The following is a 22,287-nucleotide window of genomic DNA, read 5'->3' on the forward strand; positions in this document are numbered from 1 at the left end:
CCCAAAGTTCCTGGCGGGAGGGCAGAAAGTTCTGAACTTTACCCAATGTTAACATATAGTATTGTTTATTTAAAAGAATACAGACGTTTTCAGGGGAGATTTTTTTCTGGTAGTGGGGGAGGGTGGGTGGGTCTGGGGTTATGCGGGAGAATCTTTCCATGAAGGAAGTTTTCATGCTGGAAGGGGCATTGCTTTGAAGGGGACGCCAGACTTCCCAGCATTATTTAAAAAAGATCAGAAATTAAATATAAAAACCAAGTTTTTCAACTGCAACAGCAGCAACATTGAAACTTTAAGCGAACAGAAAATATTACTTACATGATTGGGTTCACCCCTTAGTCAATACCTCACTCTTTAAGCCAAAGATTTTTTAGTACTTTCATAAGAGCTATTTATTCTAATTAACGGCCTTTGTGATTAAGCGGTCGTTTTTAAAGAATTGAACAAAATTCAAACTTTAGCTTAAAGAGCAAGGTATTGACTAGGGGGCGAACCCCCTAAAAAACGTATTAAAAACATATGAATTTAGAAGTTCGCTATGTAAGATAATAAGTAAGTTACGCATATTTATTACTAATATATACGTTCGTAAATAAAATTAAACAAGTTTCGAGAAAGCAATTTAACTAAATAAAAGTAAATTAATATGAAAATTTTGTTTTAATTATTCATGTACGGTGAGCCAAGATCAAAACCTGCATTTATTCAAAAACGTTCAAAAATTAAATTAAAAAACAAGTTTTTTTAACTGAAAGTAAGGAGCGACATTAAAACTTAGAACGACCAGAAATTATTCTGTATATGAAAGGGGATGTCCCCTCCTCAACGCCTCGCTCTTTAAGCTAAAGCTCTTTTATTGTTTTAAAAAATAAAGTTGTGAGACAGATTCAAACTTTAGCGCAAAGAGCGGGCGTTGAGGAGGGGAGAGCCCCTTTCATATACAGAATAATTTATGTTTGTGTTAAATTTTAATGTCGCTCTTTAATTTCAGTTAAAAAAAACTTGTTTTTTTTTATTTAATCAGTATAAGACTGAATCCGAAATTTAACAAGTTTTAGATGTTTTTGAGATTACGAAGCTATAAACCATCACAAGGTAAGGCTATATTTCTTGTTTCAGAAGGTAAACTAAATGTTCACCTAGGAGATACAAATGAAAGAGGAAATAACCGCTATAAGAAATTTCGTCATGTGTTTTGGTGATGCGGATACTCATAAAAAATTCCAAATCAAAATATGACATAAAAATTTTTAAACTTTAATTTGGATGATTTTTCCAATTCATTGTAGAGGCATCAATTGAAGTGGGGGCATGTACCCCCTCTAGGTTTTAAGAAGCACCCTTTTTTGATATGTTCGTTGAAAAGTTTTTTTTTTGTATTTTCATTCAAAACATCTGTTTTTTATATTATTATTGAAGAGTCTCTTTTTTATATTTTCATTAAAATAAAGAAAAGGAAATTCTCCGTAGACTTTGAAAAATATACATTACCCTGCCCTTATTTTCATAAAAACTAGGGGATATGTCCCCTCCTATGTAATTTTGACACACAATTTGAGAAATATGCCACTTTTAAAAACCTGACATATTTTGAAAAATGCCTCTTTTCAGTATTTTCACTGAAAAATTGAAATAAACAACAAAATGGGCTGGTAACAAATAGTTAACAATTCTGAAATTCTTATTAAATGGGCAAGCCTGTTTCTACTACTGTTCTAAGGAAGGAGAGTTGGATAATTTGGAAAATGACCTTCGTGTGCAACAAAGCCACCTTCCTTGGATAGTTTATTATTGGACGCTCAATGGCCGAAGAAGACAAGGTCGTACAAAAATCATCTTAAGACGAACTTATGACCAATCTTCAAGGACGGCTGATACCTCGTTAGTCCTGGAGTCGCAAGACCCCACTGCTGGGGCATAAGTTTGGAACAAGTGAAAATTCTTTGTCGACGTGTGTGCCATTAATGGCTCAGGAGAATTCAACGTCTAAGGTCTTGAGGAAGAGATGTAAAGCTGCATAGGAACCTATTCCTAATTTTCATATTATTTTAATGCATTTATTTTAATTTTTTGTATTTAATCGGGGAATCGTCCCTGCCTTATCCGCAAATAACTCATTCAACCAGTTGAATTCTTAAAAAAAAGTTGCGGTCTTATGTTGAGAAAAGTCTTATAACAAGAAATTGAAATTATTTTATGCAATGCAATGCAGAGTCATTGAGTAGCTCAATACCATCCAATTTATAACGCATAGCCTTAGAAGAATATAAGTAAAACATAATTGATGAGTTTTACCAAAGATGCATATATTCAGAAAATCTGAATCACCACAGTTAAGTCGAAAGCTCTCCCACGAAATACTTACCAACTTACGTAAAAATTATGAGGCGATATATCAGAGAGTAAAAAAAACCTTCAGAACATCAGACCGGCCTCCCTTCCTAATAAAAGTCTGAAGGCTTTTTTCGGAGGAATGGTATTATAAGGTGAAACCAAGCAAATAAGCATCTTTCAGCTTTAACTTTCAGAGTTTAGGGGGGAGGCGTTGTCCTAAAATCTAATCAAATCACCCTACATAAGCCTGATCATGGAAATAGAGTCACAGTACCCAAATCACGAACGTAGTGAAAAGGAAACTGATTCAGATGCGCATTGACTTGTACTTTTGTGGCAGACAATACATAACCCTCTGTTATCATAGCAACAAAAATTATTCACATATTGATTATATGGAAGAACGACAACTTTTGCTTCGACACCACATTGTGCAAGCCCAGCTGAAATGTTTAAATTTGATCTCGTCATATTAACTTTCATTACTTCGCCCGTAGAATCAGTAAAATTGGCCTCGATTCTATCTTCTTTTTAAAATGCGTCTTGCCACTTGCTCTTGCCTTTGAAGCAAAGGACGTTTACTAGCAAGAGCTCTTTGTTGAGACTCATGATGTCTGTAAGAGAAAGGGAGACTAAGCCAGTAGAGGTGACCCTAAAGCCCCCACGAGGACAATACCCCTTCGAATCCCGATCCGGACACTTTTTTTTAAAACTCCCACGCCCACACCATATAAGGGTATAGCCTCCCTAGGGAGAATGATTGCGTAATCGGTCAATGACCTCTTTTTCCAAGGTCGATTTATTTGATGTTTCTATGTGTAATAGCTCCGGGGCGAAGGTTGCACATGCGCATTGAATTCTAACGGGGACAATGTTATTGATCTAGGACTCGAAGGGGAAGTGAATTTCCGAGTACTTGAGTGCATAATCGAAGGGAAGTGGATTTCCGAGAAATTGATTGCGTAATCGAAGGGGAAGTGGATTTCCGTGAACTTGATTTACATAATCGGCGGGGAAATTATTGATTCACGAAGGGGAGAATTAAGAAACATTAAGGCTTCTTTAATCTTTAGGCCTGAGGGATTTATTTATTATTGTTGTTTTTGGACAAGTGCATGCTAGGGGTGAATGTCAAGGTGTTCCTGGAACAGGAAACAGTTAGATCACCTGTGTCCTTCTCAGCCAATCATCGAGTCGGATACATCCTCCTTCTCAGCCAATCAGAGACCTGCTTACATATGATTTTCCCCGTTACATAACAATTCACCCTTGAGATTTCGTATATAACGGTGTGCAATGTGATTCAATTATCAGAAAGTATTTTGACGCTGTGTAAACAACAATGGATAAATTTGATGAACTTGAAGCCATGGCAACTTCAATTTACCATGTAAGTACATTTTTTATTTTCAAACGAATTTTCCATGGACATCCTTCCCTCTATATTTCCAGCTAGATCCCCCTCCCGCCACCATTGTTTTACAATCCCAAATTCTCGCAAAAATAAATACTTATCAGTCACTCTATATTTAAATCTACATCCACCCCCACCCCCCACCAATTTTTTACTATCCCAAAATATATCTAAAATACATACTTCTCCGTCCCTATTTTTTTCAATAACAATCCCCCCCCTCCCTCCATTGGTTTTACATCCCCTAGTAACTACCAAAGTACAAATTATCCGTCCCTATAGTTTAGCAGCGAAATCCACCCCCCACCATTGGTTTAAAATATCCAATTCTAGAAAAAAGAAAAACTTATAATTACCTATATAATTAAAGCTAACTCCCACCACCAATGTTTTAAAATAATATTATAGCAAAAAGAAATACCATTTTGATAAATTTGGTCTTTCTGTAAGCCCTATCAACTTCTGCATATCTCTTAGCTATTAACCCGATATGTTTTGACAGTACATTTCCGCAGGGTTATAATTACTTTATCGTCCCCTCTTCCGATGTGTTTACAAACGCGGCAGGCAAAGGGACTATTCTTCTGTCAAATTAAAACACTTTTAAGCAATAATTAGAATTGTAGTTTCGTAACCTGTATGGAGAAGAGAAACAGATTAAGTTTAACAATATTTTTAGGGCATTATGTGAAAGGGGGCAATACATCGCTTCTAACAGCTTCATTGTATTTAAAAGTAAGTGGGATTCTGTTTATAGACATATACGCCCATTTACAAGAAAACTAATTTTTAAATTTATAATTTTTTCATTCCTTCAATAAATTTTCATTTATATTCAAGGGTGTGAATCCAGGATTTTTGTTGGGGGCTAGCAATTTTATTGGAAATAGAAAAGATAATTGCTTCGCTTTATCTTGAATAAAATGCATGATTATCTTTATGAGAGGTTATACTTAATTTTCCTAAATTTAGGGGGGAGTGAATATGGGTTTTGTGCTTTCTTAGTGATAAACTAAACAAAATAATGTTTAATAACTTTCTTTCTTTAAAAAGGGGCAAATTATTTTGATTTGATTTTTCTTCTCTTCTTTAAGGCAAATTATGAAGAATTTGCGGACATGCTTTGATGAGACCTATGGCTGGTGCAAATAGCGACGAATGCGTGCCCCCTCCTTCCAAGAAAGCGAGGGCCAATAATGCGCCCCCTGTCATGCAATATGATCGCTGGCCAAAACCCCCCAGCTCCACACTACCTGCCCAAGTGCAGCCACCTACGCAAGCCACTCTTAATCGAGCCACAATGGTGTCTGGCCAAACACTAAAAACAGAGTGGGTGAATAGCTTCAATGCCGAAGCCCCACCTATACAAGCTTTTTCAAGGGGCTCAGAAGCTACCCCGGCTGCACAAGTCACAGCTCCTATACAAGAAATTAACGTCACCAGTCCTTCGCCCTCCAACACATGTTACCTGGACCCGGCCCAGTCACACAAGAACATAGCGACGCCACCCCGTCCACCCTCCAACACACGTTACCTGGACCATCCGGCACCCAAGCTCAGAGGGATTATGCAAATGTAAGTATTTTTTCCTACCTTTCTATTTATTCATTTTTCAGTCCTTTTCAATCCCAAAATAAACTTATCTCTGTGAAATATTAAGCCCTCGCCCCAACCATTGTTTTAAATTTATCTCCCTTGGAGATATCTAAATGTAATTTTTTGCAATGAAACCACTCTTTTCTCTGCTCCCATCCTCCCTCGGAGATATCTAAATGTATTTTTTTTGCAAAGAAACCACTCTTTTCTAATCTTTGCTATCTCTTTCGTTATCTCATAAGCGAATATTTTTAGGTAATTTCTATTAATAATCACTGCATTTGAAACTCAAAATGCTATTTTTTCTAATCTTTGATATTTTCTCTGTTGCTATCTCTTCGCCGTTATCTAATAAGTGAATATTTTTCATAGGTAATTTCTATTAATGCTCACTGCATTTGAAACTCAAAATCCCATATTTTTTCTAATCTTTAATATTTTCTCTGTTGCTATCACATATATTTTAGATAACTTCGAAACACAGATTGCTCTTTTTCACGTAATTTGAGAGAGATATTATCCCCTCTGTCACATATTGACGTTCTAATTTACACTGAATATTTCAATCGTGCCAAAGATTTTAGCGAGGGGAAACCGAGTTAACGGTTCAATCCTGGAACACGCGCGCGGTGGCTTACAATAATTGTGAGCTAATGAAGAGTTCACCGAACCTATAGAACGGAATTAGAGAGAAACTTGGACTTATGCAGTCTAACAATACGGTTTTTTGGGGCATTAGGTAAACGGCTGGGACCCGTGGAGCCGGTGGGCCGGGGAAGCGTTGCGGGAAGCGATGCGGGCCCCGAGAAGCGCCACAGGGATGCGCTGTGGCTCCGAAAAGCGCCACGGGTCAGGGAAGTGCCACGGGTCAGGGAAGCGCCACGGGCTCCGAGAAGCATCGCGGGAAGCGATGCGGGTCCCCGAGAAGCGCCACATGGATGTGCTGTGGCTCCGAAAAGCGCCACGGGTCAGGGAAGCGCCACAGGGGTGCACTGTGGCTCCGAAACGCGCCACGGGTCAGGGCAGCGCCACAGTGATGCGCCACGGGCCAGGGACGCGCCATAGGGATGCGCCACGGGTCAGGGAAGCGCCACAGGGGTGCACTGTGGCTCCGAAAAGCACCACGGGTCAGGGAAGCGTCACAGGATGTGCCATGGGCCAGGGAAAGCGCCACAGGGATGCGCCACGGGCCAGGGAAGCGCCACAGGGGTGCACTGTGGGAAAGTGCCGTGAAAAAAAAAAAAAATTTTTTTTAACACTTTGAAAATAAACGAAAAAATTGTCGACTTATATGTCATATATTAGATTATATTCAGTTGAATTAACCAAATGTTATTAAGAAAAAATAATACAAATTTTAAAAACAGTAGGGGATGATTTGAACACTCTGAAAATAAGCTATTTTTTTTCATTTATAGATTGGTGCATTGGTCCCATAGTCTTCGTATAGTGAAGAGGAGAGCATCTGTTGAGTCACAAAAAACATCCTACCGTGATAACTATATTTACTTGAATGCCAAGCTTGATGAGTGTTATGTTGATTTTTTACATGTCGATAACATAGCATTTGAACTGATCGACTTGAGTACAACCACTTTGCAAATTTTAAATGATGTCACTGGGAACCCTCCAACTTCCGATACCTAATCGACTCCACTTCAAACAACTGAAGTGGAGCAGGCGCCTGATATTGGTGACCCGCGGGGGGGCGGGGTTAATCCCCCCGCGGGGGAGGGGGGTACAACTCTCACGGACTTTGAGCTGTCCAACAGAATATTAAATCATATTGTTGTTTTCACTGCAGTGTTCGGTGATCCCTTTAATTCACTTGTGTGTGGTAATTTTGTTTTTGATACTATATAAAGTGTGCTTGTAGAGGGAGACAATATTCGTGCACGAATGGAGTACCAAATTCAGTTGTGGGGGGGGAGGGAGTCAATGAGTGTCTCAATTGTTCTAAAGTTTTTTGATTTGACTGATTGAAAAAGTGATGTTTACTATCATTTTATACATTCCGAGATGAATTTGGTTTATTCGAATTTGGAAAATTTTGGGGGGGGTTTTAGTGAGTGGGTGGGACAAATTTTAACGCATCTCAAGAACTTTAATGAAAATGGGAGTGGCTCAGTAGTTCTTTTTGTTTAAAATTTAAGCGTTAATATATGTAAAATAAATAAAGATTTTATTTTAAGAGGGGGTGGGGAAAGGGATATAGTTTTAAATTTAATCCAGATCTAGAAGGTTGTCGTGGTGTCCAGCGGATCCGTTTTGAAACAGATCAAATGTGTTTCAGATATGCTTTCCTCATATCAGCATTTCAGCCTCTAGCAGATGACGCTACTAAGAAGTATTTAGATCACTGGGCTGTACAAGGGAAGGATGGGTCCCTTTTCCCAGTTGTAGAATTTGCATGTTTGGAGGGGAAATATCCAGTAAAGCTAAGATCCATTGATATTTTTGAAAGGGCTAATGCCCATTTAAATATTGGCGTTACTGTGGTACAATAAGAAACTGAATTTGAAAATGGGATTCGTTCAAAGAAGAAGGGGGTGGTTTTCCCCGTCAGGTGCCCGTCAGTTGATTTGGTAAAACACTGGGTTTGGTTACTTTATACACCACCTAGTGAACCGAATACAATCGGTCATTTTAACCCTATCACTGACATCGGTAGAGTTCTGGGGGAGGGTAAGAAAAGGGGGAGCGTTTCTACTGTCCAACATGCCTCTCTAGATTTTGGACTGAATTAAAGTTGCGAAATCACATGAGACACTGTAGACAACATGGTTATCAGACAGTGGAAACAGTTTCAGGGGATAGGACCATTCTACGTTTCAAAAATTTTCAAAAGACCCTTCTCCAGTGCAATAAAATATCTTTGGACTGTGAAGCGAAGTTAGTGAAAGTGAATGACCCCAAGTTTCCAAACCGAGTCAAAGAACACCAGGCCATTGCAGTGTCCTACGCCCACGCGCACAGAGACAGTTCTAACACCATGCAGTTGTTAGAAATAGTAGAAACATTGGATGAGCGGGAGTGTATGGACAAGGCCTTGACTAAACTGATTAGCCCGGCTCATGGTGCTATTTCTCGTTTGAGAAATACCCATTATCCAATGGTGCTGTCTGCAGAGGATCGTATCGCGATTAAAAATCAAAAAATATGTTGGGTTTGTAAGGGAGAGTTTGCAGAGGTGGATAAGGGGACTAAAGGGAAACGTGGGGGGAGGGGGAAAGTCAGAGATCATAATCAGATGTGGCAGGAAATATCCGCGGGAGGTAGTACTTCTAGAGCGGGTGCGCAGCATGCGTGTAATTTAAATGTGAGCCAGCAGTTTTTTTATCCCTGATTTTATTCACAAGTCCAATTATGATTTGAAATTTATTTTACCAGCACTGGCACGTATGCACAGGGAGGGAGGGGGAGTAGATTGTCCATGGGTAAATGGTTCATTTACCTACAAGATAATTCCCAGATCGGCTGAGAAGCTACTGCTTCTCTAGCTTAAAGGGCAAGTAGTGTATAATGGGAGTATGTGTTGTAATAATATTAGTCTCTTAGATTCCTTTAGTTTTTTCCCCAAGGCATTGAGCCAATTGATTCAAGTGCAAAAAAGCAACAATTTCGATAGTTTTCCATTGCTTAAACAGCACTTTCCAGACGGTGAAATGTATGACCTGTTGACCTGCAAAGGTATATACGCATACGATTATTACTGTTCTGGCACACGCTTAAGTGAGGAGAAACTACCTCCAATTGAAGCTTTTTACAATTCACTGACCAACAGTGAATGCACAGCCGAGGAGTATGAGTTTGCCAAGAAGGTATGGTCCAAGGGGGATTGTCAAAATGGGTGGGATTATTGTAGAATGTACTTGGCCAGTGACGTTCTAACTCTGTTGGATATACTCTGCAAGAACACAGACCAAATCTATACGCATTTCGTTTTTTATATAGTATACTATTGCTCCACATCCTAGTTTGCGATGTAATTTATTTAAAAAATTATCTCTGATTAATTCGGTATAATTACCGACTTAGACCAAAACATTTTTTCAGGATTGTCAAGGCGAGGAGGATCTGTTGTTCACGGGGACCGCGTCTTATCAACCGATCCGAGCGGACAAAGCACCGGTGCAAAGTCAAATGCAGTGTTCTTGGACATGAACTCATTGCACCCCTCGGCAATGTCCCACTACTCTGTGCCGTGTGGGAACTATCAATGGCTTGAGAATCCTTGTGAATTCCCTGACATTACCACCGTCGAGGACAATGGGCCACAAGGATGGTTCTTTGATGTTGACGGTCACAGTCCGCTGGCGCTTCACGACTCAGTCAAAGAATTTGTTTTTCCCTGTATCCCTCGGCCGGTGAGCAGGGGCTCGCTGAGCCCCTACATTCTTTCAGTGGTTGAGGATATGGGGATGCAGTGGACCCCCTCTAAACAGAAACTGATCGCTGATTTGGATCCTGAAGAGAATATCGTTGTTCACCATGTGCTTTTGCATTGGATGGTGAGCAACGGTTTCAAGATCACCAAAATACACAGGGTCCTTCAATTTAATCAGCGACCCTATTTGAAAATGTTCCTTGACACCTGGGTTGCTGAAAGTTCTCGATCAAACTAACAGGTGGTGAAGAAATTGTACCAACTTAGCATAAATTCAGCGGATGTCACACTGTGTGAGATCGTCCGGACCAGATCTTGCTGTGATTTTGCGAATGATACTCTCGAGGGGGCACGACTTATTGCCGATCCCAATTTTACATCGTTCACGAGCATAGAGGCCGGCATGGTTCTTCTACACAGGTGAAAGCGAAATATAGTACTGAACAAGAATATTGAAGGCGGCAGTTCAGTACTAGAAATTTCAAAAAATCTGATGCTGTCGTTCTTTTACAATGTTTGCAAGGTGCACTGGCCCCAGGAGGGGGAGATTCAAGTTTACTATGGGGATACAGATTCTCTGCTGTTAAAGGCAAATGGGCCTGAAGATTTATTAGGTGATTTGGAAAAGGGGGTGCACATCAGCTCGTAAATTTATTTCACCGAATGGAATCCCTCTCTCTACCCCGATTTGGTGAAACCTTAATCCCTCAGTCAACTGTTGATATTAAACTCAGAGATGGGGAGTGATTCAATATCCAGGGGGGTGTTCCCAGGTCCCAAAGTCTATTACGTGGAAACACATAGTGGGGAAGAAAAGCAGGCGTGTAAAGGGGCGCCTATACATTTTGTAAAGAGCAATTTTAACATGAGCGTGTACAGAGACTGTGTAGAAAGTAGCCTAGTGCCGAGATCACAAGTGCTTGCAATTTACTTTTTACAGTATAGAAAATATACTGTGAGAGTAGAGAAGACTGCAATGTCGTGTATATCCGACTAGGTCTATGTGCTCTAGAATGGTTTGACTGTCCTGCCCCATGGCCACTTCCGTATTTCGGATCGAGTTGAATGCATTGACTATCGCAATCGACAAGGTCTGGATAAATTAACCTAACCTGACACTGACCTCCACCCCAACCTGTTCATAAATTAACTAACCCAATCTCACTACCTTAACCTAACCACTAACCTATCCTCTAACCTGCAGTAGCAGTGACGACAACTATTCTTTTTCGCCCCGCGGCCCCCCGGGGGGGGGGGGGAGGGGGTCCCTTCCCGCGGCCGCCCAGGGGGGGGGGGTGGGTCCCGCCCGTTGCCGGCCGGCCTTCGGCCCCGCGGCCCCCGGGGGGGGGATCTCCTCCTTTAAATTCACTGTAATGTTCAACTATGCTGCTAGTTCCAAGTGTATTTTGTTGTACAAAAAGTGTTGTATAGAAAAGTGTTGTACAAAGATGTTGTATAGAAAAGTGTTTTACAGAAAAGTGTTAATGTACAAAAGTGTTTAAAGACAATAAGTGTTTATTATAAAGTGTTATCGTTGTTCATGTTGAACAAATAGAGTTTTCATGTTGACCATGAAATTTTGTCACGTTGAACAAGTGTTCATGTTGTTGTATAGAAAAGTGTTGTAAAGAAAAGTGTTGATTTACATAAAGTGCTGTAGATGGACAAAAGTGTTTAAAGCCAAGAAGTGTTATCATTATTCATGTTGAGCAAATAGAGTTTTCATGTTGACCATGAAATTTTTTCATGTTGAATAAGTGTTCATATTGCTGCAATAAATGTTGCCATGAAATATTGTTTTTGTTCTTGAATAGATAGATCTATGGGAATATTACTACCTACTCATGGGACACATATGGTTTACAGTTAGTCATAGTCCGACTGTTGTCAACAGCATGTATCAATTTAAAACAGCCTTCAGATCATTTCTGTGAGGTCCCTCAATGTCGGAGAAAACAACGCTTTTAGCTAGAATAATTCAAAATTGCGATAAAATGTTTTTGGAAAAGCCGAAAAAAATCTACTATTGCTATAGCATTTGGCAGGAGTCCTATGATAAAATAAAAGCTATTGACACAACCATACCAATACAATTCATACGAGGACTTGATGTTTTCAATAGTATTGAATCGAACTCGTGGCTGATTATTGATGATTTAACTGAATCCATTGAACAGTTCTCACAGGAAATGCTGCAATTGTTCACTGTCCGATCTCATCATGAACACATTTCCATAACCCTAGTTTTACCCAATCTGTTTCATCAGAGTAAATGTATGCGAACCCTTGCTTTGAATTGCACCGTCTATATTATCTATCGAGTTGTTCGTGATTCTAGCTCACTCATAACTCTCAATAAACAGATATATCCTGGTGCCCCAAAATTTCTGTTGTCAGCGTACACTCAGACGATTAGCAAGCCCTACGGTTACAATTTGCTGGATCTTAATCAGACCACGCCCGAGGATCTACGTGTAGTCACCGAGATTTTCAACAAAGAAATTACAGTATATCTTCCGGTGAACAGTAGAAAAGGCTATTAGTTGACGTTATGACATTGAAGAAACTACAAGAACAACGGCATTTATTTTCCCTTTAGGCACATCAAAACCATAACTAAAAATAAACTAAAGTAAACAATACTAAAATCTAAAATAGAACATTAAAATAAAACTAAACTAAACTAAAGTAAACTGCTAAATTAAAACTCTAACTAAAACTCATATGTAAAACGAAAACTCTTAACTAAAAAAACTAAAAGTAAACTAAAACTCAAACTAAAAATCTAGACTAAACTAAAACTAAACTAGAAATAAATTCTAATCTCTAAACTACTAAAGTATAACTAAAACTAAACACTAATCTAAAACTAAACTAAACTAACTAAAACTCTAAACTAAAACTAAACACTAATCTAAAACTAAACTAAAACCAAACTAAGCTACTAAATTAAAACTCTAACTAAAACTCTTTAGCAAACTGTAGCTAAACTAAAACTCTAATCTAAAACTAAACTAAAAATAAAGGTAATGAATAAACTTAAAATAAACTAAAACTCAAACTAAAACTAAACTAACTAAAAGAAAACTAAACATTAAACTAAAACTAAACTAAAAGTAAACTAAAACTAAAACTAAAAATCTAGACTAAACTAAAACTAAACTAACTAAAACTAAACTAGAAATAAATTCTAATCTCTAAACTACTAAACTAGAACTCTAACTAAAACTAAACACTAATCTAAAACTAAACTAACTAAAACTCTAAACTAAAACTAAACACTAATCTAAAAATAAACTAAAAAAAAAATAAGATACTAAATTAAAAATATAAATAAAAATCTTTATAAAACTTTATATAAAATAAAAATATAATATAAAATAAAATAAAATTAAAATAAAACTAAAAATAAAAATCTATACTAAAATAAAACTAAACTAAACTAACTAAAACTCTAAACTAAAACTAAACAATAATCTAAAACTAAACTAAACTATAACTCTAACTAAAACTAAACACTAATCTAAAACTAAACTAAACTAACTAAAACTCTAAACTAAAACTAAACACTAATCTAAAACTAAACTAAAACCAAACTAAGCTACTAAATTAAAAATCTAGACTAAACTAAAACTAAACTAACTAAAACTAAACTAGAAATAAATTCTAATCTCTAAACTACTAAACTAGAACTCTAACTAAAATTAAACACTAATCTAAAACTAAACTAAACTAACTAAAACTCTAAACTAAACTAAAACTAAACTAAAAGTAAACTAAAACCAAACTAAGCTACTAAATTAAAACTCTAACTAAAACTCTTTAGCAAACTGTAGATAAACTAAAACTCTAATCTAGACTAAAATAAAACTAAACTAACTAAAACTAAACTAGAAATCTAGACTAAACTAAAACTAAACTAAACTAACTAAAACTCTAAACTAAAACTAAACACTAATCTAAAACTAAACTAAAGCCGAACTAAGCTACTAAATTAAAACTCTAACTAAAACTCTTTAGCAAACTGTAGCTAAACTAAAACTCTAATCTAAACTAAACTAAAAGTAAACTAAAACTAAAAATAAAAATCTAGAATAAACTAAAACTAAACTAACTAAAACTCTAAACTAAAACTAAACACTAATCTAAAACTAAACTAAACGATAACTCTAACTAAAACTAAACACTAATCTAAAACTAAACTAAACTAACTAAAACTCTAAACTAAAACTAAACACTAATCTAAAACTAAACTAAAACCAAACTAAGCTACTAAATTAAAACTCTAACTAAAACTCTTTAGCAAACTGTAGCTAAACTAAAACTCTAATCTAATCTAAACTAAACTAAAACTAAAACTAAAAATCTAGACTAAACTAAAACTAAACTAACTAAAACTCTAAACTAAAACTAAAGACTAATCTAAAACTAAACTAAACTATAACTCTAACTAAACCTAAACACTAATCTAAAACTAAACTAAACTAACTAAAACTCTAAACTAAAACTAAACACTAATCTAAAATCTAAACTAGAACCAAACTAAGCTACTAAATTAAAACTCTAACTAAAACTCTTTAGCAAACTGTAGCTAAACTAAAACTCTAATCTAAACTAAACTAAAAGTAAACTAAAACTAAAAATATAGACTAAAATAAAACTAAAATAAACTAACTAAAACTCTAAACTAAAACTAAACACTAATCTAAAACTAAACTAAACTATAACTCTAACTAAAAATAAACACTAATCTAAAACTAAACTAAACTAACTAAAACTCTAAACTAAAACTAAACACTAATCTAAAACTAAACTAAACTATAACTCTAACTAAAACTAAACACTAATCTAAAACTAAACTAAACTAACTAAAACTCTAAACTAAAACTAAACACTAATCTAAAACTAAACTAAAACCAAACTAAGCTACTAAATTAAAACTCTAAAACTCTTTAGACAACTATCTAAACTAAAACTATAATCTAAAATAAACTAAAAGTAAACTAAAACTAAAAATCTAGACTAAACTAAAACTAAACTAAATAAAACTCTAAACTAAAACTAAAGACTAATCTAAAACTAAACTATAACTCTAACTAAAACTAAACACTAATCTAAAACTAAACTAAACTAACTAAAACTCTAAACTAAAACTAAACACTAATCTAAAACTAAACTAAAACCAAACTAAGCTACTAAATTAAAACTCTAACTAAAACTCTTTAGCAAACTGTAGATAAAATAAAACTCTAATCTAAACTAAAATAAAATTAAACTAAAACTAAAACTAAAAATCTAGACTAAACTAAAACTGAACTAAACTAACTAAAACTATAAACTAAAACTAAACACTAATCTAAAAATAAAATAAACTATAACTATAACTAAAACTAAACACTAATCTAAAACTAAACTAAACTAACTAAAACTCTAAACTAAAACTAAACACTAATCTAAAACTAAACTAAAACCAAACTAAGCTACTAAATTAAAACTCTAACTAAAACTCTTTATAAAACTGTAGCTAAACTAAAACTATAATCTAAACTAAACTAAAAGTAAACTAAAACTAAAAATCTAGACTAAACTAAAACTAAACTAACTAAAACTAAACTAGAAATAAATTCTAATCTCTAAACTACTAAACTATAACTCTAACTAAAACTAAACACTAATCTAAAACTAAACTAAAACCAAACTAAGCTACTAAATTAAAACTCTAACTAAAACTCTTTAGCAAACTGTAGCTAAACTAAAACTCTAATCTAAACTAAACTAAAAGTAAACTAAAACTAAAACTAAAAATCTAGACTAAACTAAAACTAAACAAAACTAACTAAAACTCTAAACTAAAACTAAACACTAATCTAAGACTAAACTAAACTATAACTCTAACTAAATCTAAACACTAATCTAAAACTAAACTAAACTAACTAAAACTCTAAAATAAAACTAAAAACTAATCTAAAACTAAACTAAAACCAAACTAAGCTACTAAATTAAAACTCTAAAACTCTGTAGACAACTTTAGCTAAACTAAAACTATAATATAAACTAAACTAAAACTAAACTAAAACTAAAAATAAAAATCTAGACTAAACTAAAACTAAACTAACTAAAACTAAACTAAAAATAAATTCTAATCTCTAAACTACTAAACTATAACTCTAACTAAAACTAAACACTAATCCAAAAATAAACTAAACTAACTAAAACTCTAAACTAAAACTATACACTAATCTAAAACTAAACTAAAACCAAACTAAGCTACTAAATTAAAACTCTAACTAAAACTCTTTAGCAAACTGTAGCTAAACTAAAACTCTAATCTAAACTAAACTAAAAGTAAACTAAAACTAAACAAAATATAAATTATAACACTAAACTAAACATTAAACTAAACTAAAATCTAAACTAAACCAAACTAAAACTAAACTAAAATAAAGGTAATAAATAAACTTAAAATAAACTAAAAATCTAAACTAAATAGGTAATAAAATAATAAACTAAAAATCTAAACTAGCCCAACCTGCAATCCTCTTTTTCTAATATTTCCGCCCTCTGATTGGTCGAGAAGGAGGATGTATCCGACTCGCTGATTGGCTGAGAAGGAAACATGTGATCTAACTGTTTCCTATTCCAGGGCACCTTGACATTCACCCCTAGCATGCACTTGTCCAAAAAACAACAATATTAAATAAATCCCTCAGGCCTAAAGATTAAAGAAACCTTAATGTTTCATAATTCCCCACGCTCGTGAATCAATAATTCCCCCATCGATTATGTAAATCAATTTCTCAGGTTAAGCTAGCCAAACAACAATGAAGCCATGTTTGTTTCATAATTCCCCCATCGTGAATCAATAATTTACCCTAGCGATTATGTAAATCACAGATTAAAGAAGCCATGTTTGTTTCTTAAGTCCCTCTTCGTGAATCAATAATTTCCCGCCGATTATGTAGATCAAGTTCACGGAAATTCACTTCCCCTTCGATTACGCAATCAAGTTCTCGGAAATTCACTTCCCCTCGATTACGCACTCAAGTTCTCGGAAATTAACTTCCCCTTCGATTACACAATCAATTTCTCGGAAATTTACTGCCCCCTCGAGTCCTAGATCAATAACATTGCTCCCGTTAGAATTCAATGCACATGTGCAACCTTCGCCCTGGAGCTATTACACATAGAAACATCAAATAAATCGATCTTGGAAAAAGAGGTCATTGAGCGATTACGTACTCAATTTCTCCCTAGGGAGGCTATGCCCTTATATGGTGTGGGCGTGGGAGTTTTAAAAAAAAGTGTCCGGATCGGGATTCGAAGGGGTATTGTCCTCGTGGGGGCTTTAGGGTCACCTCTACTTAAGCCCAATTCCCAAAAATAAAATCCAATCCAAATTTGCTTTAGATTATACACAACTCCGCAGTTGGACTTCTCAGGAGTTGTATCACTTAATGAGACCAAGTCAACTTGCGGTAGGTTCTTCGGAGGTTTGACCTACTGAAAACAAAATTTTGTTTAATAATCTATTTGCATTGTATTTTTGTTGGCTGTTATATACGGCCATATTTATAGTTTGTTTTCTGGCCAATAAACATAGTGATGACACGTCGGAAAGAAAATTCTCTCTATTTGTAGATCTATCACCAAACAACCATCACTATCTGAGGATGAAGACATCATCTGATTTCCATTGGATGATTTCATTTATGATCACAAGATTCATTTGTATAACCCCAAGAACTTTTTTTTTCATTAAGGTTCTATGACTTTTAGGGGCTGTCCGGCTCTTTTTTCGATAATAAGGCAAATTTTCTCAGGCGCGTAATTTTTGATGGGTTAGACTAAACTTGATGAAACTTATATATTTAAAATCAGCATAAAAATTTTATTCTTTTGATGTATCCATTGGTATCAAAATTTCTTTTTAGAGTTTCGGTTAGCATTGAGCCGGGTCGCTCCTTACTTACAGTTCATTCCCACTAACTGTTTGACTATCTACACTAACTATTCATTTTGCATGAACTACGTGCATTTTTAGGAGCAAATACCCTGTACCGCGTTTTGCAAAATCGCAGTTGTGGAGTTCTTTCGCGGAGGGTATAAGGATACCGGATACTGTTAGCCATTTCATGGTTGGGTTGGAACGTCGCCTTCTGGGAAGTTGTTAATGATTCTTTTTTTCTGGTTTATAGGTGAGGTGTGAATATATATTAGTAGATCATAAGGATGACAAAAACAATCATATACAACCCAATGGGCTCCCCCAATTATTGTTGAAACATGAACATTTATTTATTTGTCTCTCTCTAAAGAAAAAAATAATAAAATGTACCATACTGCGGCCCAACTGCCTTTGAAATTGGGAATTATAAACTTATAAGAAAACAATATCTTTTTTTATAATTCGAAATTATTTTGCAATCTTAGAATTTTCATTTTTAGGTTTTTAGCCCTTTTTCAACAAATTGCCATTTTGCGCCACAAAATAACAGAAAACAATACTTTGTTAAGGCACAATCTTTTTTGCTTCTTAAAAAGGGCACCAGAACTTTCCTTTTCCGTTCTAAAGAGCCGTTTCTCAATATTTTACAACAATTTGCTCTACAACTCTTCTCTACAAAAATTGGTTATACATAATCATCACTTCGTAAAAAAAAACAGGCAAGCAAAAAATAAAACGAAGAAAACAACAAACAAACAAAGAAACCCATATTTGTGACCATTATTCTTGAGAAAAATGCAAAATCTCCATTTTTGTAGATTTGCGCCTTTTGGCACCTTTGCATTAAGTTTTTCTGGGGGGTATGCTGAATTTGATGATTCCATTTTAATCTAGATTACTCGGATTTTTGGGGTTGCCCCAAGAATATTGGATCTAAGATTCAACTCCACATTATAGTTGAAAACGAACTCTAAACCATAATAATTGATGTATTTTACACAAACTCCCGGTTTAGTTCATTGTGTAGTTTTACAAAAAGGATTGAATTAGTTCATTATAAATGGGGATTATGTAAGTTTCATTATATAAAGAATAGATCATCGGATATAGCTGTAGCCTAGTAAAGAGCAATCCACGGTACATAGAAACTAACAGTTGCTATGGGCATCTTTTGAAAAGTTTACTTGTTTGGACTATAGTGCCATACAAAGGTTTGTCTCTTACTATTCAAACTAAGAAAAAGGCATAGGCCTTTTTCTGTTTGTAATCTGAATTACAGCGATAGCTAGCAATTACCTTAGTGATAAATTTGATTTTGAAAAGAAGGTTTTACTGCATAAACCTACATGGCAGTAAAATTAAACTACAAGTTTAAAAAGCCTCCACCAAGATTGGAACTCATATTGCAGGATTTAAAGTCAGCGGTAGCTATCAACCTAGTAAGATACGATCATTTTATAACAATTTATCAGGGGATACAAAATCTTAATAATTTATTAGAGCAGAGTGCAAAATATCCCCCCCCCACCATATCTGAGAAAAACTAAGATCTGGCTCTATAGGAGAGAGCCTGGTATTAATAAACAACATAACTCAACTATGTCTTAACGCAAAGTAACTGAATGGATGAATTCTTCTTTCTGACTCTAAATAGATAATCAAATTTATTGAAAGTATTATCAGTTTTTATTATGGCTTATTTTTTAAACATTCCTCTTTTAGATTAACATTCATTAAAGGTTTATTAACGTTCTCAGCTCTTAAGTATATTTTGGCATCTTCAGTTTGTATTATTCTTTTGCATACATCATGGCAGTATTGTAAGTCAGACGTCATTTTAATTATAAAGCAGTAACATCATTTCTCCTATAAACGTCATAGTATGGGACAAATTATGACGTCAATTTTGATACAAAACTTGCGATACATTATTACTTACTTTATAAAGCATCTAAGATATTATGATTAAACATCTCTTCATTAGCATTTCAATCGCAGGTTTTGGAATATCAGCTTGGTGGGCTGTTGGAAAATATAGAAACTTGAAAGCAGACTCAAGAGAAAATAAGAAATTTTCTATTAATGAGAAGACTAAATTCAAGCCAGGTAATCAAGATAAGACCATGAATGCTTCAGTCTCGAAGGAGCATAATGAAATGGATGAGAATTCTAAACTCTGGTATTGTTACTCCAAAGCAATCTGACACATTAACAACAGTTTTTGGAGGCACAACTCCGAATAATTCCAGGTTAAATCAGGAAACAGCCAGTGCTTTAGGAGATCCTCTCCTCACTTCACCCACCAATTGTAGTCAGCAGCCACAACAGCAACAACAGATGTCATACTCAGTTTTTCTTCAAACTCAATCTCCATTTGATATTAGACCACCAATCGGTGGGCTCGGAACTCCCTCAATCTATGGCTCCAACCCAAATAATTTTAGAGAAGAAGACATGTGGAACAGTCAAGGTAAATATAGTGAGGTTGTTGAAAATGACATTATGTCAGCGAACTCCTGGTATTTAAAAGCACTAGATCGAGCAAATCACCATCCTCAAGCCTTAAAAAATTACAAAAGAATACAACCCTTAGTAGAAAATTTAGTCGAGGGGCTGCTACAGCATATTGCTACTAAAAAGGATAAGATTTTGATAGTTCCAGATAAACTGACAGATGAAACATACAAGAAAATAAAAAAGTTATCAATTGAAAACGAAACCCAGTATATATATAATTCCGCGTCCATTGACGGTAACAGCCTAACCTTAGAACAGACACGTACGGTGCTTGAATGTGGTAATACATCTGATATTAATACCTCGGCAGCTGATGCGATTATCGGACTTCGAAACGCGCTCGATTATATAAAACGTAATCTACTCAAAAAAGAAAAAACAATATCAGAGGCTGTAATTTTAAAGTTGCATTACCTTTTACTTGAAAATGAATATCCTGAAGCTTATCGAGCTTATTATCTTGGAGTTTATCGACGTGTGCAGGTGTATGTTGGTGATCATGCTCAAAAGTCTTCACCTCCCCAAGAAGTAAAGTCTTTAATGACTGAATTTTTAAGCTGGCTAAACTCAGATGACGCCAGAAGGTTACATCCTATTAGGTGCGCCTCACTGGCTCATTCTAAGCTGATGTCTATACACCCATTTATTGATGTTAACAGAAGAGTAGCAAGGTTAGTCATGAACATCATACTGATCAAATCAAATTATCCGCTCGTAGTAATACGAGCATCGAATAAAAAGCAATATTCTCAAGCATTAAGAGAGGGCATTATTGGCGATATCAGCCTGTTCATTATGTTTGTCTGTCAAGAGGTAGAGAAAACCCTAGATGTATTTTCTTTGGCCATATCAGACTCAGCATAGCTAGTGTATATCAAGAATAGAGTTTTAGTTTAGATTTTTAGGTTAGAGTTTTAGTTTAGTTTTAGTTTAGACTTTTGGTTCAGAGTCTTAGCTTAGAGTTTTACTTTAAAGTTTAAGTCTAAAGTTTTGCTTTAGAGCTTCAGTTTAGAGTTTTAGTATGGAGTTTTAGTTTAGAGTTTTAGTTTAGAATTTTAGTTTTGAGTTTTATTTTAGAGTTTTAGTTTCGAGTTTTAGTTCAGAGTTTTAGTTTGCAGTTTTAGTTTAGAATTTTAGTTTAAAGTTTTAGTTAAGAGTTTTAGTTTAGAGTTTTAGATTATAGTTTTAGTTTAGAGTTGTAGTTTAGAGTTGTAGTTAATAGTTTTGGTTTAGAGTTCTAGTTTAGATTTCTAGTTTAGTTTTAGTTTAGAGTTTTAGTTTATAGTTTTGGTTTAGAGTTTTAGTCTAGATTTTTAGTCTAGAGTTTTAGTTTAGAGTTTTAGTTTAGAGTTTCAGTTTAGAGATTTATTACAGATTTTTAGTTTAGAGTTATAGTTTAGAGTTTTACTTTATAGTTATACATTAGAGTTTTAGATTAGAATTTTAGTTTAGAGCTTTAGCTTAGAGTTTAAGTTTTAAAGTTTTAGTTTAGAGGTTTAGTTCTGTTTTTTAGTTTAGAGTTTTAGTTTCGAGTTTTAGGTTAGAGTTCTAGTTTAGAGTTCTAGCCTAGAGTTTTATTTTAGAATTTCAGTTTAGTTTTAGCTTAGAGTTTTAGTTTAGATTTTAGTATTAGGGTTTTATTTTAAAGTTTAAGTTTATAGTTTTGGCTGGCTACCTTTGATATTGGGGGATTTAAAAAAATGTAGGAATGAAACTGCAGGCAAAGGCAAATTTATTTGAGGATTGTTGTAGCTATCCAATAACTTAAGGACCAGCGAAAGCAGAATATAATGAAATGTGATCTATTTGAAAAAAAATTAGTGTAATGTTTTTTTATAAATGTAGTGGAAAGTGTTTTAAGAAAAGTGAAAAAAATTTTGAAGTACAAAAATGTACATGCATTGTAAACTTGTATTTGAATGTTATATTTTATAAGTGTAATGAACTGTAGCAGCCCCTTGCCACCGTGGGTAGCTAGAATGTAAATTTTGAAATTATTGTATCAAAAATTAATGGATGGAGAATCGTGTGAATGGAGAAATTAGTAAAAGGAAAATTAGGAAAAAGGTTGATAAAACATATTAGGAGAGAAAA

The 22,287-nt window shown here is 34.9% G+C and overlaps 1 protein-coding gene across 1 annotated transcript; it reads left to right on the forward strand.

Moving 5' to 3' along the window:
• Positions 1-19,827: 19,827 nt before the first annotated feature.
• Positions 19,828-21,057, forward strand: LOC148943284 (protein adenylyltransferase Fic-like). The gene has a single exon (XM_089101077.1). It carries the CDS (start codon positions 19,828-19,830, stop codon positions 21,055-21,057), a length of 1,230 nt encoding a protein of 409 aa, XP_088957203.1.
• The last annotated feature ends 1,230 nt before the right edge of the window (positions 21,058-22,287 follow it).

Source organism: Artemia sp. Qi Xiang Cuo, chromosome 15 (genome assembly GCF_049724085.1).
Source record: "Artemia sp. Qi Xiang Cuo chromosome 15, ASM4972408v1, whole genome shotgun sequence".
Lineage (NCBI taxonomy): Eukaryota > Metazoa > Arthropoda > Branchiopoda > Anostraca > Artemiidae > Artemia > Artemia sp. Qi Xiang Cuo.

Excerpts from the sequence above, each read along its gene's own strand:
- LOC148943284 (XM_089101077.1), top strand. The coding sequence starts at position 19,828 with ATGAAATGGATGAGAATTCTAAACTCTGGTATTGTTACTCCAAAGCAA.